This window comes from Liolophura sinensis, chromosome 10 (genome assembly GCF_032854445.1).
Source record: "Liolophura sinensis isolate JHLJ2023 chromosome 10, CUHK_Ljap_v2, whole genome shotgun sequence".
In the NCBI taxonomy this organism is placed as follows: Eukaryota; Metazoa; Mollusca; class Polyplacophora; order Chitonida; family Chitonidae; genus Liolophura; species Liolophura sinensis.
This window is the reverse complement of record NC_088304.1, coordinates 16,575,721-16,593,320: the sequence shown is the minus strand read 5'-3', so window position 1 is coordinate 16,593,320 and position 17,600 is coordinate 16,575,721. Positions and strand designations below refer to the sequence as shown.

At 40.6% G+C, this 17,600-nt stretch overlaps 1 protein-coding gene across 1 annotated transcript in view; it reads right to left on the bottom strand.

The window, feature by feature from the left end:
- Positions 1-17,600, bottom strand: part of LOC135477252 (ATPase MORC2-like) — a 61,268-nt gene that overhangs the window by 17,846 nt on the left and 25,822 nt on the right. The window contains exons 12-21 of the mRNA XM_064757437.1: positions 8,526-8,611; positions 7,889-8,029; positions 7,364-7,383; positions 6,901-7,035; positions 4,706-4,727; positions 3,578-3,681; positions 2,822-2,927; positions 1,131-1,224; positions 682-720; positions 371-445 (exon numbers count right to left, since the gene is read on the bottom strand). Coding sequence (XP_064613507.1) covers positions 371-445; positions 682-720; positions 1,131-1,224; positions 2,822-2,927; positions 3,578-3,681; positions 4,706-4,727; positions 6,901-7,035; positions 7,364-7,383; positions 7,889-8,029; positions 8,526-8,611 — 822 coding nt within the window. The remainder of the gene's footprint in view (positions 1-370; positions 446-681; positions 721-1,130; positions 1,225-2,821; positions 2,928-3,577; positions 3,682-4,705; positions 4,728-6,900; positions 7,036-7,363; positions 7,384-7,888; positions 8,030-8,525; positions 8,612-17,600) is intronic.

Genomic DNA, 17,600 nt, shown 5'->3' with positions numbered 1-17,600 from the left:
CGAGCAGACTCATTGGGCAGATTTTCTCTCCTGGTATACACAGACTTTTCACGGCAAATCTACAACTTTGAGCGAGCAGACTCATTGGGCAGATTGTCTCTCCTGATATACACAGATTTTTCACGGCAAATCTACAGCCTTGAGCGAGCAGACTCATTGGCAGATTTCTCTCCTGATATACACAGATTTTTCATATAACATTATGCTCTAATAGGAATATTTGTAGTGACATTCAACAGGTTAGAGGCAGAATTCTATTCTGAAATTCAGTATTATTATTATTATATTCAATAATATATTTCTATTGCAATTATTTTGTATTTAAGAGTCAGCAATGCTTGATCATGAATCAGGAAAAACTTTGTATTACCTTGGCAGCCAATTTCTTCTCCTCTTCTTCCAGTTCATCCTTGATCTGACGTGATGACATCACAGGTTTGGTTTTCTGTCAACAAAAACCATCAGCTGTCAGTGGATTTTACTATAAACAAGCATCATGAAACAATGTATAAAATTTTCACAAGTTTCCATTTATGGATTGGTCGGACATCTGATGTAGTTTGTTAATGTTCTGCTGAACTTCTCTTCATATATCATGATGAATTTGAACACACTGCAAACTGCAACTACTATAAATAAAAGAAAATTAAAAAGACAGACACATGTGGCTTGAACACTTACCTGTATTTTTTGCAACATCTCAGATTTTTTCTTAATTTCCTGAGGACAGAAATGAGTGGAACATGTTGGGTTAAATACATGTAGAAAAACACAAATGTTCGACTGCACTGGCCACAATTTGTTACGATATACAACAAAATAAACACCTGAAAGGAGAATAATATTCTGCTGCTATCAGTGATGGGGCCTCAGAGGCCAGTGGTTTATAGTGTGCTACTGCAGTTCAATGACTCAGAAGCCCATCATCAAGGTGGTCGCTGTGAGGTCAAGTCCAGCTCAAGCCAACTTCCTCTCCTCTTGTATTTATTCATCTATTTATTTGATCGGTGTTTTTTGTTGTACTCAAGAATATTTCACTTATTTGACAAAAACCAGCATTATGGTGGGAATACATATAGAATACCAGAAACACTGTTTTAAACAAACTGATCTGTGCTCTGAGTTTTTACCTCCTCTAACTTCTGCTGCTTCATCTCCTGCGTTTTCACCTCCTTCTTGAACACAGCCTCAGGTATGTTCAGCTTCTGTTCAGCAGCAGTACACCTGTTCAAGTAACATGTGATATTGGTACACGTCACTAGAAACACCAGGGAAGATATCACAGGAAGATACAACATGTGTGATACACCAGGAAAGATATCACAGAAAGATACAACATCTATGATACACCACAGTACACATCACAGAAAGTTCCTGCATGTGTGATACACCAGGGTAGACATCACAGAAAGTTACTACATGTGTGATATCACAGGGAGATACAATATGTGTGACAGAGCAGAGTACATATCACAGGTAGTTACTGCATGTGTTTTATCACAGGAAGATACAACATGTGTGATGTGCCAGGACAGATATCAGAGAAAGTTACTGCATGTGGGATATCATAGGCAATTACAGGATGTGTGACACACCAGGGAAGATAAAACAAAAAAGTTACAAGATGTGTGACACACCAGGGAAGATATCACAGAAAGTTACAAGATATGTGATACACTAGGGTAGATATCACAGAATGTTACAAGATGTGTGATACACTAGGACAGATATCACAGAAAGTTACAAGATGTGTGATACACTAGGATAGATATCACAGAAAGTTACAAGATGTGTGATACACTAGGTAGATATCACAGAAAGTTACAAGATGTGTGATACACTAGGTAGATATCACAGAAAGTTACAAGATGTGTGACACACTAGGGTAGATATCACAGAAAGTTAGATAGCTATAATATGTGATACACTAGGGTAGATATCACAGATAGATTTTTTTTTTTTTTTTTTTTTTTGATTGGTGTTTTACGCCGTACTCAAGAATATTTCACTTATACGACGGCGGCCAGCATTATGGTGGGTGGAAACCGGGCAGAGCCCGGGGGAAACCCACGACCATCCGCAGGTTGCTGACAGACCTTCCCACTTACGGCCGGAGAGGAAGCCAGCATGAGCTGGACTTGAACTCACAGCGACCGCATTGGTGAGAGGCTCCTGGGTCATTACGCTGCGCTAGCGCGCTAACCGATTGAGCCACGGAGGCCCCTCACAGATAGATGCAGAACCATGGCATACTACTACTTAGGTGGATGCTGATTTATTTATTCATTCACTGGATTTGGTCACACATTTACCGCTCATACAACTTCGGAGTGGAGGAAACCCAGAGTGTCAAGAGTAAGCCACCAGCATTTGGAGAACCGGGGATAGAACTGGTGTGCCTGCATGATTGAATTATAAGCATGTAAACAACTTGGCCAGAAACTGCTTCCCAATTGGAGACAGAGGGGAGGAGTTTGGGCGAGATACATTGGGTGAAGAATAGACATCACACAATATAACCTCAAAGTTATTTTACTTTATTTTCTGTTTCATACTAAAGAATATTTCACTTATACAACGACAGCCGGGATTATGGTGGGAGGAAACCGGATATAACCCGGGGAAAGCCCATGACCTTTGACAGGTTGCTGAAAGCCCTTTCTACGTATGCCCGAAGAGGAAGCCAGCATGAGCTGTTAGTGGGAGGCTCCTGGGTCAGTGCACCGCACCTGCATGCTATAACCCCCTTGGCCACAAAGGACCAGAAATGGAGATAAAATTGATAAAAACTGCGCGTTTTAAGTGGCAGTAGAGAGTTTACCTGTTGTGAGAAGGGTCTGTGTTCATTTCACATACCCAATCATCAGGAAAGTCAAACCCAATGTTACCGGCAGAGAAAGGAAGGATCCGCCATTTCAGACATTTGTCTGTGCAGCAATGAAGAAAAGAGCAACATTTTAATGTCAGAGGAATAGGAATATGTCATAAGAATAGTATGTCACATTTCCTGAGTGAAACACTAATTTCCATGATTTGCAAAATTGGAAAAAAAAAATAATATCCCCAATGTCAAAGCTTAAACTGGTCATTTTCACACAGAGGAAAGCAATTCTGGAAGTTTTAATGCTATCTGAAATACTCACCTAAAGCTTAACCCGTGAAAATGCTATTTCATGCACTTTAATCCCTTAACACTACCGTTTTTTTCAGATAAGAAATTAATCAAACTTCACAAAGAACTGTGGATAAAAATCAAGCAAATTGTGTCACTTGTAACACAGGTGACACACACAAGTGCAAATCAGGATTTAAGTATCCACCAATCCAAACAACCCCACCCCCTCCCTCGCCAAAATCCCACCGCTGCATTGGCAAGGGGGTATAAAAATAAACAGTTTTTGCACAATGCCTCACTTAAACCAGAAGGAGCTGGATTTGAACAGGTAACCACTTCGGCCAATGCCCTTTCACCAGCACCAAGAGTGACACCTTAGATGACTAAGCCAGTGTGTGCTCTGCAACATTAGTGAGCTACAAGCATGAGAGAGCAGAGCTACATGTAGAGATGTGTACTTACCACACTGGAGAGTCATACTGAGCTGCATGTGGCGTTTGCGCAGATACTTGGGCTCTGATGACGGCGGATCCTTCCAGTTGCCGCTGACGTAACCAAAGTTCTCCCTGGAGACGGACAAACAGGAGAGGTTAACGATGTAATAGTTCGTTATCTTACTACTTACATGTCCTTCACCATTGTCCTGATATGATACATTTCGCCCTTAAAATATTACTTATGGAGCTGACATTTTTCCAGAGAGATATCATCCTATCTTCCAAACAAAACTTTAAACAACTTTTAAAGATCCATACAACTCTCAGAATTAAGCAAAAGGTGTGACTTGGTAATAGATCAAAATCATAGGTCATGTAACGTACTTTAACAGGACTACAAAAAACACTGGCTGCTTTTGAAGACTATTGCAGCATTTCTCTGACAAGACAAGAAAATACAGTGGATGAATGACTTATTTGAAGGGGAGGGATACTGCACTTTCCAGGTCTTTGAGGCACACCCCCCTTATGTAAAGACATACAAATACAACTAGTTCCTAGCCGAATGTCTGAACACCCATCTTGGCTGAATGGTCCACATATAGTGGGAAGACCATGGTCCGATAGTGTTCGATTGTCCAAGTGCGATCCAATCAGGATGGGCGTACCATGGTACCATCAAGGCCATTTCCCACAGTTCCCAGTCGTAGACTACAAACAGCAGTGTTATTTTGTGAGAAACTGTCCAGCAGGAAAAAATACTTCTAGTCACTACATGAAGAAACACTGTAATTGCTTTAAATAAGTTCGTAACAAAGACAATATGACCACTGGCAAACTGTGATCAGGAGGGCAGGATGATATGCCTGTGATGGTCCCACCATGGGTGAAAGGTCGCGTTGTGATGGTCCCACCATGGGTGAAAGGTCGCGTTAGGATGGTCCCACCATGGGTGAAAGGTCGCGTTAGGATGGCAGCAGGGAGTGGAACAGGGTCCGCTATGATGGCTGAACCGTCTAGGTAGGGTCCGATCATGACGGACATCGGATATTCGGCTAGGATCCAGCTGTACTGTACACAACTCATTTATATTACATTAAGATAAAATGGCCAAAAAAAAAAAAAAAAACAAAAACAGAAAACATCAACTCACCAAAATTTAGTTATTTGTTGAGCTGTAAATTAAGACAGGTACATGTAAATTCAATATGGCTTTGTTCAACATGCAGTTCATAAGGTGAGATAAACATCCTAGGCCAAAACGTGGCCTTGTTCAACATGCAGTTCATAAGGTGATACACACATCCTAGGCCAAAATGTGGCTTTTTTCAACATGCAGTTCATAAGGTGATACACACATCCTAGGCCAAAATGTGGCTTGGTTCAACATGCAGTTCATAAGGCGATACACACATCCTAGGCCAAAATGTGGCTTGGTTCAACATGCAGTTCATAAGGTGATGCACACATCCTAGGCCAAAATGTGGCTTTGTTCAACATGCAGTTCATAAGGTGAAATAAACATCCTAGGCCAAAATGTGGCCTTGTTCAACATGCAGTTCATAAGGTGATACACACATCCTAGGCCAAAATGCAGCAGTCTTGTACAACATGCAGTTTATGAGGTGAGATACACATCCTAGGCCCAAAATGTGGCTGGGTTCAACATGCAGTTTATGAGGTGAGATGCACATCTGAGGCCAAAATGTGGCTGGGTTTACCATGCAGCTTATGAGGTGATACACACATCCTAGGCCAAAATGTGGCTTGGTTCAACATGCAGTTTATGAGGTGAGATGCACATCTGAGGCCAAAATGTGGCTGGGTTTACCATGCAGCTTATGAGAAACTATGGACAGAATATAACTATTTTTGCAATATTTGACACCTAAACTAATGGAAGAACATATTTCAGAAGATTTTATCTAATCCTGTAACCCCCTCTTGTTAAAACTGGCAGGTTGGCCCTATCGTGCCACAAAGCACAGTCCAATTGTTCCATTTCAGGTTACATGTATTTTGAGATGTAGCGCAGCGTAATGACCCAGGAGCCTCTCACCAGTGCGGTTGCTGTGAGTTCAAGTCCAGCTCAGGCTGGCTTCCTCTCCGGCCCTACGTGAGAAGGTCTGAGAGCAACCTGCGCATGGTTGTGGGTTTTCACTGGGCTTTGCCTGGTTTCCTTCCACCATAAGGCTGGTTACCGTCGTATAAGTGAAATATTCTTGAGTATGGCGTCAAACACCAATCAAATAAATATTTTGAGACAATAACTATACATCGTTTTATTGTGAGAACAATTTCAGAGTAAACTGACTGAGTTACCATTGTTATTACAAAGGTATGTCACAGTTGTCACACCGTATCTCAAAATGTGGGTATTCATTATTATTGTTATTCATTATTTTTTTACCCGTCAATAAATGCAGTGTTGACAGCACATGTATAGATATAACACTTTCAAAATAATGTCTACATTTGTAAATATTTCAATAATCTAGGAAAATATTTTACAATAAAAGTAGCTACCATAGTCGGTGACAGTTTTCAACCAATGCCAGATTCAACTGGCGGTGTGCATCAAACGAACAAGCCACATGCCTCCTACATGTGTCTCTTGCTCCCTTGCTCTGCAGGTATTCCAATATGAAGTTCCATGCAATATTGAGCTAATTTTCACAACTTGAAATAATTACGTTTGGTTTGAGTTGCATGATTCCATCCTGCATACAGGCCAATCTACATGTAATTCTACGTAAAATTCAAGACAGGCCAATATTGGTGTTTTCTTCACTTTTTGATTTTAGGCCTATATTACAACACAGGCAGGAAAATATTTTTACATAGCAACACGCATACGATTTACCTTTGGTGTTTTACTGAATTAATCCACGTTACTTTGGAACGTTCACGTTAGCAGGGCATTACCTGGAGTCTACTTACTTATGAGCAGAAAAATGAAGACAGTAAAATACACATATGCATAAAGAGACCTACATCATGTATTCCCCCCCACCTCCCACCCCACTCAACCCGCATATATTTCAAAAGGCTAACCTATACAAACTAATGTAGAATACAACTACAATTTATCCCGAGTGTGTATTTCTGTCGGCTGATGCGGTCTCTTTGATCCAAGGGGGCCCGTGGTCACCTGCAGAGGCTTCCGGAACTGTCTGCTACGCGCCTACCGTGATCAAGCTCACTGCTAGGCGGGGATCACATGACCAAAAAGCCATTCGTTTCGATCGAAAACTGTCATCGATTACGGTAAGTAAAACTCTATATCAGCGGACACAGGTTTGAACCCCAGGCCGACGTTCCTGTGGAGAAGAATTCACTGGTCCTCACCTACACCGGACGAGTTCCAGTACTGCTCCATGTGTTCCCCCATCACCCGTGTTAAGTGGCGATACTCTTTGGCATCAGCAAAGTCCTGCTTATTGTGCGTCGGCTCCAGCACTAGGTATGGCACGTCTACAATACCTGCAAAAAAATTGTCAAGTGGATGATATGAAATCATGGCTAGGCTTTGCACTGACTGGATCAATGATATAACTGCAAGTTGAAAAGCTGCACTCTTAAGACAATGGGATTGTATAAACAGATGGCATCAAGTGTTCTTAAATGTGTTAGCCAAAGTCAGATAAAATTACAAAACACCAAATTAAATCCTTGTTAGGCCACCAGGTGAACAATAAACATTGGAAGAGAGCTGAGTTTTTTTTACTTAAAAGTCCAAGATTAAATTTACACAAGAAATTCAATGTCTGAATCAAAGGAATAAGTTCAGATTTAGAATATTAACACTCACCAACAATACCACTACAACATCTGTCAAAAAAAACAAAAAAAGCCATCATTTCAAATTCAACCTGAGAGATCATTCTAACAGCAAAGACTATGTGAAATTCTTACATAACTACATGAAAACATGAACTAAAACGCCTTGTCTCTGTAGCTCTTCACATAAATTGAATATATTATTTCCCAGCATACAATTAAAAAAAAAAATAAACAGCTTTATACAAACCGGTGATCTGAGAAAGCTGATTGGTGTTTTACAAATATATTTCACTTACATGACAGCTACCAGTTTTATATCACATTCTGGTAAGCTCTCAGAGCTCACTTTTTATAAAACATGGACTTGGCCTTATCATTTCTGAGTATTTCATAAAATCAGATGAAGAAAAACTATCTGGTATAATACTAATTTCGTGAAACGAAAACGACAAAAATGTGACATAAACAATCTACCAACTTTATACGTGAATGGAAACTGATTGTAGGTAACTTTTGGAGACTTCAGCACTTTCGTGTACCCATTATAACTTACACTCCTCCATCCGTCTGAGGTCCCACCTTCTCGTACATACGGATCAGACGACTGCAGTTGTACACAAACACACCATCGTGGCTACGATTCTCTATATTTAAACCGAATATGAAATTCAAAGTTTTGGGGTCCTTTAGTGATCTGCAAAAAAAGGAAAAAAAATAGTTGATTCATGACACGAAACTTTGAACTTGCACCTTGCGTAATGTTTGTGCAAATTCAGAGAATAGTCCATTGTTGTCACACTTTAGAAATTTAGCAAAAAAACCTTTCTTGATTGAGGTTTTACATCAAACTATATAGTATTTCTCTTTTATGATGGCAGGCAGCATTAAGGTGGGAGAAAACCATGCAATGGTTGAGCCCATGTATGGCAAGAGAAGGAGCCAGCATGACATGGAGTTTAACTCGCTTTTATCGGAGGCTTCTCAGTCATTGTGCTGCCATAGCACCCTACCCACTGGGCCAAAGAGTCTCCAATAAAACAATTACGACTTTCTTAAATACATGACACTGAACATTAAAATAAATAATTTTTGAAGTCTGAAGCCAGCACAAGCCTTGTCTATAATTGTCTGTGTTGTACATGTAGCTAACTCCCATACCATATTTCCATGCCTAAAACCAAATGACTTACTTTGTTTTCCTATCTGCTATTTGCTTGCGTATTTGAGCTTCTTTCCGATATTCAGCTGCCAATGTTTGAGCCTTCCTCAACTCGGCCTGCGAAGAAATCCCCCGTCACAAAATATATAAATACAGCACACTCAGCCACTGCAGAGAATTAATACATTTGTAAGCGACTAAGTGTACTTGTGTGCAAATACACAGCCTGCATAAGACACATATGAAAGAAAACAAAAGAAGACATACTTCACAGCGGTATGGATTCATTAACAACATGGGCAAATGTATGGCAAGAGATGCCATACGCAGATACACATAATTTTCCACACCTAATGTGAGTTCTAGAATCCTATATGCTAAACTTAGACACCATTCAAACTGTAGTCCACTAAAGATTATGCATGTATCAGTCTCTCATATGTGGTTGGTTGGCTGGTGGCTTGGGTACACAGCAGTATCTCAGCTAATATCTAACAGAAGCCAGTGAACTACAGTGAGAGGTAACCACACACAGCCTGTCCACACTCCTCGGAAAGCATTGCTGACACAGGCTTACCCACTTGAAGCCAGGGGGGATACAGCGAGAGCTAGATTCTAGACTTGATCATTGATGAAAGGCTATAGCATTCGTCTGGCGAGCCCGTTAGACAACTTGGCCACAGAGGGTGTTGTGTTAGCCTCAAATTCTACATGCATGCCACATCATACCCAAGATACATGTATATTCTACTGCATGGGCAAGTGCAGACAACTTTATTAGTGACGTACAATTAAACCGATAGGAAAATAACAAAGTGCAAGCTTTCGAACACCAGAATACTGACAAGACCGGAAAGGCCTTAATTCATCCTTTTTGCGTTTGTATTTCTATGTTTTGCATGTTTTCAACATATTTTCAAGTAAAAGCATTAGCAGTAATTAATAAAATATACTGTCTGCAATACGTGGGATAAGTCATGAAAATGCAATATTGTTGACAAATTAAACTGATTTTGTCGTAAAATTTCCTCGCAAATAAAAGTTATTATTATCCAACACAACTCAGAATAACTGGCGCTCAGTTATAAACATGTTTTCAAGTAAAAGCGTTAGCAGTAATTAATAAGTTATACTGTCTACAATACAACATGGGATTAGTCATGAAAATACAATATTATTGACAAGTTAAACTGATTTTGTAGTAAAAATTCCTAGCAAATAGGTTATTATTATCTAATACAACTAAGAATAAGTGGCACCCAGCTGACACATTCTATATAGAGCCTTAGAAGCCAAAGCATAAGAACTCGTGGCCAGCATGATTCATTAAGCCTCTCTCGAAAGCAATATGTCCCCCGGGCAGCCACGCCGAAAGTTTACATACCCTCTGTTCTCTTGACATGGACGACCCGTAACGACCTTCTAAATTCCTGGAAACGTAAACCCATACAAGGCATTGGTAAACAATCACATGTGCATAAAATTCTTGACTTCAGAAATCCAAAAAAAAATTACCCTAATTCTTCAACTTTTTCAACTGTTTCTGCAACCAATATTCTGAAACATTCTGAGAGAACTATGGGGTATAGAGAAATAATTTGAACAGTTTTATGGAGTTTGCATCTTTAGTGACAGAAACAGATCATTTTTAGAAAATTATCATAATTGTATGCATACATTCCACTGGGAAAAAAGCACTTTAGTGGTGGAAAAGGTTGAAGATTTATGGGAAATTATTTTCTTGCTTCTCCTCACTTCAGTTTTTGAAGTACTTGAACCAAAAAGCTCAGCACAAAGGTAAATGCACTCAGTACACATGCTTTTGAAACAGCATATTCGCACACATATATTTGATCATGCTCTAAATAAATGAGTGGGAAGGTCTGGCAGCAACCTGCGGATGGTCGTGGGTTTCCCCTGGGCACTGCCCAGTTTCCACCCACCATAATGCTGGCCATCGTCGTATAAGTGAAATATTCTTGAGTACAGCATAAAACACCAATCAAATAAATAAATAAATAAATAAATAAATAAATCTAAATAAATGATAATCTTGTATTCATTGCATGTACTCTGAAAATTGAAGGAAGCTTTTCACGCTGCTTGCTTGCTCCAAGTACATGTATCCACAACTCACTTTGCTTTACTTTCCGCTTCCCTTGCTTTATTTTCTGCAGCTTTAGCTTCATCTTCTGCCTTCTTAGCTTCATTTTCAGCTCTTGACCGGAAACGATTTGAGGAGTATTTGTATTGTCGGCACTTATGGAGACAACTAGCCAACCTCTTAGTCCTCACTTTCTTCCCCTGTATGTACACCTTCATTCTGGGCTCCATATACAAAATGGCTGCGTAGGCGCGGAACGACCGTCGCTCAGGCATCATTCTGAGTGGACACAAAAAATTTTTTTAGGATAAGTTGAAAGTTGAAAACACTGAGCAGATAATCAGACAGATTTTTCAATTGTAGGAGACATCATGAATATTAATGAACTTGTTAAAAACCCAGTGATAAATTTCAGGTCAACAACAAAAAGAAAAAAAAAATAAGAAAAGGAGATCAAATAACAATTATAAGGGTTATTTTCTTATATATGATATTTTAGTAATTAGCTCTGAGAGTCATTATAATGACACCACGAATACATAAATGATATGGATTTACACCAGAGAAACAATACATGAATTCCAACCATACTGCTGAGAGAGAACATCTATATAAGTACTATAAAGAATAATAAGGAATACACTCATGTGTCAGTTTGTGCATGCACACGTATATAAAGCTGAACAGAAAAATTTTCTACCTCAATATTAGCCTTTCGAACAGTGTTCAGTGTTCCTGTGTTGTGTTCAGGAGACTTTTAGACATGTAACCTTTCTGACAGTTCAGTCAGTTCAGTCTGCACAGTGTCCAGAAGACTTTTGGACATGTAGCCTGTCTGACAGTGTTCAGCCTGCACAGTGTCCAGGAGACTTTTGGACATGTAGCCTGTCTGACATTGTTCAGCCTGCACAGTGTCCAGGAGACTTTTGCACATGTAGCCTTTCTGACAGTGTTCAGCCTGCACAGTGTCCAGGGGGCTTTTGGACATGTAGCCTTTCTGACAGTGTTCAGCCTGCACAGTGTCCAGGAGACTTTGGGACAGGTAGCCTGTCTGACAGTGTTCAACCTGCACAGTGTCCAGGAGATTTTTGGACATGTAGCCTTTCTGACAGGTTCAGCCTGCACAGTGTCCTGGGGACTTTTGGACATGTAGCCTATCTGACAGTGTTCAGCCTGCACAGTGTCCAGGAGACTTTAGGACATGTAGCCTTTCTGACAGTGTTCAGCCTGCACAGTGTCCAGGGGACTTTGGGACATGTAGCCTTTCTGACAGTGTTCAGTCTGCACAGTGTCCAGGAGACTTTGGGTCATGTAGCCTGTCTGACAGTGTTCAACCTGCACAGTGTCCAGGAGATTTTTGGACATGTAGCCTTTCTGACAGTTCAGTCAGTTCAGTCTGCACAGTGTCCAGAAGACTTTTGGACATGTAGCCTGTCTGACAGTGTTCAGCCTGCACAGTGTCCAGGAGACTTTTGGACATGTAGCCTGTCTGACATTGTTCAGCCTGCACAGTGTCCAGGAGACTTTTGCACATGTAGCCTTTCTGACAGTTCAGTCAGTTCAGTCTGCACAGTGTCCAGAAGACTTTTGGACATGTAGCCTGTCTGACAGTGTTCAGCCTGCACAGTGTCCAGGAGACTTTTGGACATGTAGCCTGTCTGACATTGTTCAGCCTGCACAGTGTCCAGGAGACTTTTGCACATGTAGCCTTTCTGACAGTGTTCAGCCTGCACAGTGTCCAGGGGACTTTGGGACATGTAGCCTTTCAGGCAGTGTTCAGGAGACTTTTGGACATGTAGCCTTTCGAACAGTGTCCAGGAGACTTTGGGACATGTAGCCTATCTGACAGTGTTCGGTCTGCACAGTGTCCAGGAGATTTTTGCACATGTAGCCTTTTGAACAGTGCTCAGCCTGTGTTGTGTTCAGGAGACTTTTGGACATGTAGCCTTTCTGACAGAGTTCAGTCTGTCCAGTGTCTAGGAGACTTTTGGACATGTAGCCATTCGAACAGTGTTCAGCCTGCACAGTGTCTAGGAGACTTTGGGACAGGTAGCCTGTCTGACACTGTTCAAGCTTGCATGGTGTCCAGGAGACTTTAGGACATGTAGCCTGTCTGACAGTGTTCAGCCTGCACAGTGTCCAGGAGACTTTGGGACATGTAGCCTATCTGACAGAGTTCAGTCTGCACAGTGTCCAGGAGACTTTGGGACAGGTAGCCTCTCTGACAGTGTTCAACCTGCACAGTGTCTAGGAGGCTTTTGGACATGTAGCCTTTCTGACAGTGTTCAACCTGCACAGTGTCTAGGAGGCTTTTGGACATGCAGCCTTTCTGACAATGTTCAACCTGTACAGTGTCCAGGAGACTTTGGGACATGTAGCCTGTCTGACAGTGTTCAACCTGTACATTGTCCAGGAAACTTTGGGACATGTAGCCTTTCAGGCAGTGTCCAGGAGATTTTGGTCATGTAGCCTTTCGAACAGTGTTCAGCCTGTGTTGTGTTCAGGAGACTTTTGGACATGTAGCCTTTCGAACAGTGTCCAGGAGACTTTGGGACATGTAGCCTATCTGACAGTGTTCAGTCTGCACAGTGTCCAGGAGACTTTTGGACATGTAGCCTTTCGAACAGTGTTCAGCCTGTAGAGTGTCCAGGAGACTTTGGGACATGTAGCCTATCTGACAGTGTTCAGTCTGCACAGTGTCCAGGAGACTTTTGGACATGTAGCCTTTCGAACAGTGTTCAGCCTGCACAGTGTCCAGAAGACTTTGGGACATGTAGCCTGTCTGACAGAGTTCAGTCTGTCCAGTGTCCAGGAGACTTTTGGACATGTAGCCTTTCTGACACTGTTCAGCCTGCACAGTGTCCAGGAGACTTTGGGTCATGTAGCCTTTCTGACAGAGTTCAGTCTGTCCAATGTCTAGGAGACTTTTGGACATGTAGCCTATCTGACAGTGTTCAGCCTATGTAATGTCCTGGAGATTCTGGACACCCTAGAGTTAGCAAAGTTAGCATGACAGGCAAAAATATGAGAATCAGTATACTACATGTACTGTGCGAAACTGGCTAAAATACAAAATGCAAAGGTGAATGGGTAGATATGTACATATATCAGCTAGTTAATATCATAAAAAGCATAAAGCAATGGGGGCAATTTCCACATGAGAAAAAAAGCAGCAACGGAAATAAAAGAAAGGATAATATGCAGAAAAGAGAGCTGCTATTATTAAAATTCACAGTAAACAAAGTTGTGAAGATCAAAGAGATTTTCCTGCAGTAATGGCTACAACATAAACATAGATGAGTGACAATACTTTTTAAATGAAGCCAGATTTTGTCTGTCGTTCTTCATTTATGAGACACAAAAGGACTAAATTTTCTTTCCCACCAGGTGGCTCACATCTTCATTCAAAATGAACAGTGTTTCTACAGAGGAGCCCTGGGCACATTCTAGTCACACACCGGTTACTCACTTTAAATAGCCTGGCAAAATCACATCAGTCTACAACAGCTGACATGCATGATAATTTGTGACTACAAGCTCCTGAAAAAACAGCCTAAGGCTGAAATGATGGGCAAACATTGCATGGGGAAACACTGCGGAAACTGTTGGTGAGAACTTTATTCCAGATCGTGAAATCAGAATGCAATGAAGTATTGCATTATAGGGATCTACTTTCAGTGGGAATCCATTTCATGTCAAATCTCCCATCCTACAGGAATCCAAGCAGATTCCCATGAAGTCACAAATATCCATTTCAAAATAATTTCCAGTACCTAACTACATGTACATGTACCTTACTTACACTGGGCAAGTGCACACGAGAGTTTCACATCATTAATGTTATTATTATCCCCCAAAAATTTGTTAACTATTGTAAGCATCGGAAACCTTCACTTGGGGCTTCGTGGTACTAGGTTTATATTTGACTGACAAAAGGCCTGCATTGTTCCATGGAGTCTACACAACAAAGGTAGAATGTAGTATGCATAACGACCATACTCAGGTTTACCTGGTTGCCTAATGATGCTGTATTAATGTCAGGATGTCCCAGAACAAATGAAGGTCACTCTGTTCACTCATAACGCCATAAACCCCTCACTTACATGCTGATACCACTTACAAACAAGCATGGCATGAAGAGCATTTCCCACCTAAACGTCTACGCCAAGCTATGCGATTTAAACATATCATTCTCTATGTTACACTCCAGTGTTGGTGAACTATCTATCTTGCTTTAGGTTTGTAACTATACAGAAAAGAGCAAAAGAGTGCATGACTTTGACCCACTTCTTGTCAGCAGGTTATGTTACCCATTCACAGATGACAGTTTTCACATGAAAATAACAATGTGTATACATTCTTTTGCTGCTCTGTCATGTGACACACCCCATGCAAGGTCAAAAAGGTGAGACCATTTTCTTCTAGAAGGGGTTATGAATGGCAAGGCTGAACAGAATAAAACTAGCATGAAAAAACAGATTGTGGTATTTTGGTCAAGCAAGGTTTACTCGCCTGTTGACATCAGAAAGCACTCTGAAGAATGAAACAAAGGCACAAAATAAGCACTTCTATGCACTTAGTTGAAACATTAACAACGGAAACATTAACAACATTAAATCTTGTGATGGTCTCAAATACTCTTGAATCGTTTCAAAATGTAAAACCGGCTCACACATCCACCATATATGAAATCACATACATAATATACTAAATCAGTCCTTTAAAGGAGAACAAAACTTAAAAACATGAGACCGTAGGCTGAAAAGAGCATGTTTTCTTCTATCGGGTGGTGCCTGCTGCATATTTTTTTACGATTTTTCCTCGTCATACATATAAAGCCTGAATATGGCAAAGCTGCCATAAATTGCTGAGTCATTGCATCCTCCTTCTTTAATACCCTGTAATTTACGCTGGGGGTGTGTTGCCTCTCAGCCAATGAGAGTGGTTAAAACTGCCGGCTTGTTTGTGTAAACTTGGAAACTACAACCAACATTCCAGTTTCCCGATTGTCAAGCGGAAAACGAACTGTACTGTTGGTGTTGGCGCAGACTTTATTTATAATTTATCACCTTGAGGTACATATTAGAATTTTTTTATGGCATGCACCTTGCATACTCTTTTCAATGGTATTTGACTGATATTGAAATTTTCTTCTCCTTTAAACATCACATAAAGAACAGTATGACATATTTTGCAAGCTTTAGACCATTAGATACAGTAGAGCTCAGGCTAAAAGTCAATTGTTCACAGTTCGTATCGCGCTCTGAGATACTCAATAATGCTCCACTGGCGCATGACAAACTCTCTATTGGGCTGTACTGGGGACACCTGCTGTGACGCACAGGATTATCATCCGAAGGTGTGAATATAGTTCCATCTACAGACATAGGCCTATCCTAGTTAGCAAGCGAAGGTGCAGTCCCCATGTTTCAGCTATCTGAACATATACTAGCCTTGAAAAGTAGAAACCTAATCTTGCTATGTATAACCTACCTCTGCACAACAAAATCAGTTCATCAGCTTTATTAAGGGAGTAAATACGCAATCAAATTCTCTGACTGGTGTGGACAGTCAACACATTTTTGACATACATTTATATTATGCCACATAGAGCCATGCCACAGGTATTTCATTCAAAGCGGACAAATCTTCGCATAAATTTCACAAACCAACGCGACTTTCCTGTGAATAAAGCATGGGCAATAGCGTGCGCTTCCCACCTAGGACCTCGCCCCAGCACTGGCAGACAGCACTCTCATGCTCATGTCTTACCGTTTGTCATGTTTGTATAAAGGTGACGTCAAAATAACATCATGTATTCATATCAGGGCAAGTATCGTGTAAGCCTCATCTAACTTTTCCTGTATCATCTTTTTATTTTTTATCACTTCTGTACATGAAATGCATACTGTAATACGGCATTGCTTTTGTTGTACAGAGTGTCAGCGTCAAAGTGTCAATATCGTTTTCTAAATCACTGAGTGGCAGATAATTTTTCACTGGAAAGTGACTCCCACAACAATGAAAACCTTCTAAGGAAGAAAGGAAAGATATTTGTCCATATGTTAACTTGTTATGGGAAATGAAGAATGCTCTAGTTTTAGCATTCGTAGTGATCACTTACAAATCTCGCTTGGATTCACTTGCAAATCACTACTTAAAAGATGATTGCCACTTTGGGATCCAAAATACACACATCAGATATTTTATTTCAGTTTCATGTATTGTGTTAGTCTTTCAAAAAATCTTTAAGTCATTCTAACAAAGAACTATATTTTCCGTCGTCAACTTCCCACAGCTAGCGCATAGGCCTACCAATGCTCAGTCACGTGTGTGCGACCAGTCACAGTGGACGGATCACTGTCTCTGCAGGTGACTGGGTGTCCTACAAGCTCTCTATTAAGTCTCTACAAACTCTCTACAAGACCACTGGGATCGCGCTAATCTCCTGCCTGGTTTTGACTTTTAGCCTGAGCTGTTCTGTACGTTTACTTTCATGTTTGATTTTATCAAGGCTTTAGACAACAATATACACATGTACATGTATGGCAACATATCGATGACAGAAGCCGGAAACTTGCACATTGACAATGATTACTGAGCCAAAGGTAATAATCAATACAACACAAAATAAGTGTTGTATTGATTGATACATCAGAGTGATACACAGACTGATACATTTAAATCTGTGAATCCAAGGCCAGAGGCCCAAGCCAGAAAAAGAGGGCTGATTGAAAGAAACATGCAATTCTGGATACTGTGAAAACTGAGTTTATCACACTACTGCAAACAGCTGACACTACAAAGTCCCCACGTCAACGAAAAGTGTACTCTATAAGAATTACCAGTGTCCGCTTCTAAAATAACAATCCCATTGTAATGCTTTCACAAGGAAGGGAAATACAGAGGCTATATAACATTTATATGTATCTATTTACTTAGGACTGTCTATTTTTGATTTTTGAACTAATTAACTCATTAATACAAAGTCAGCAAATACAT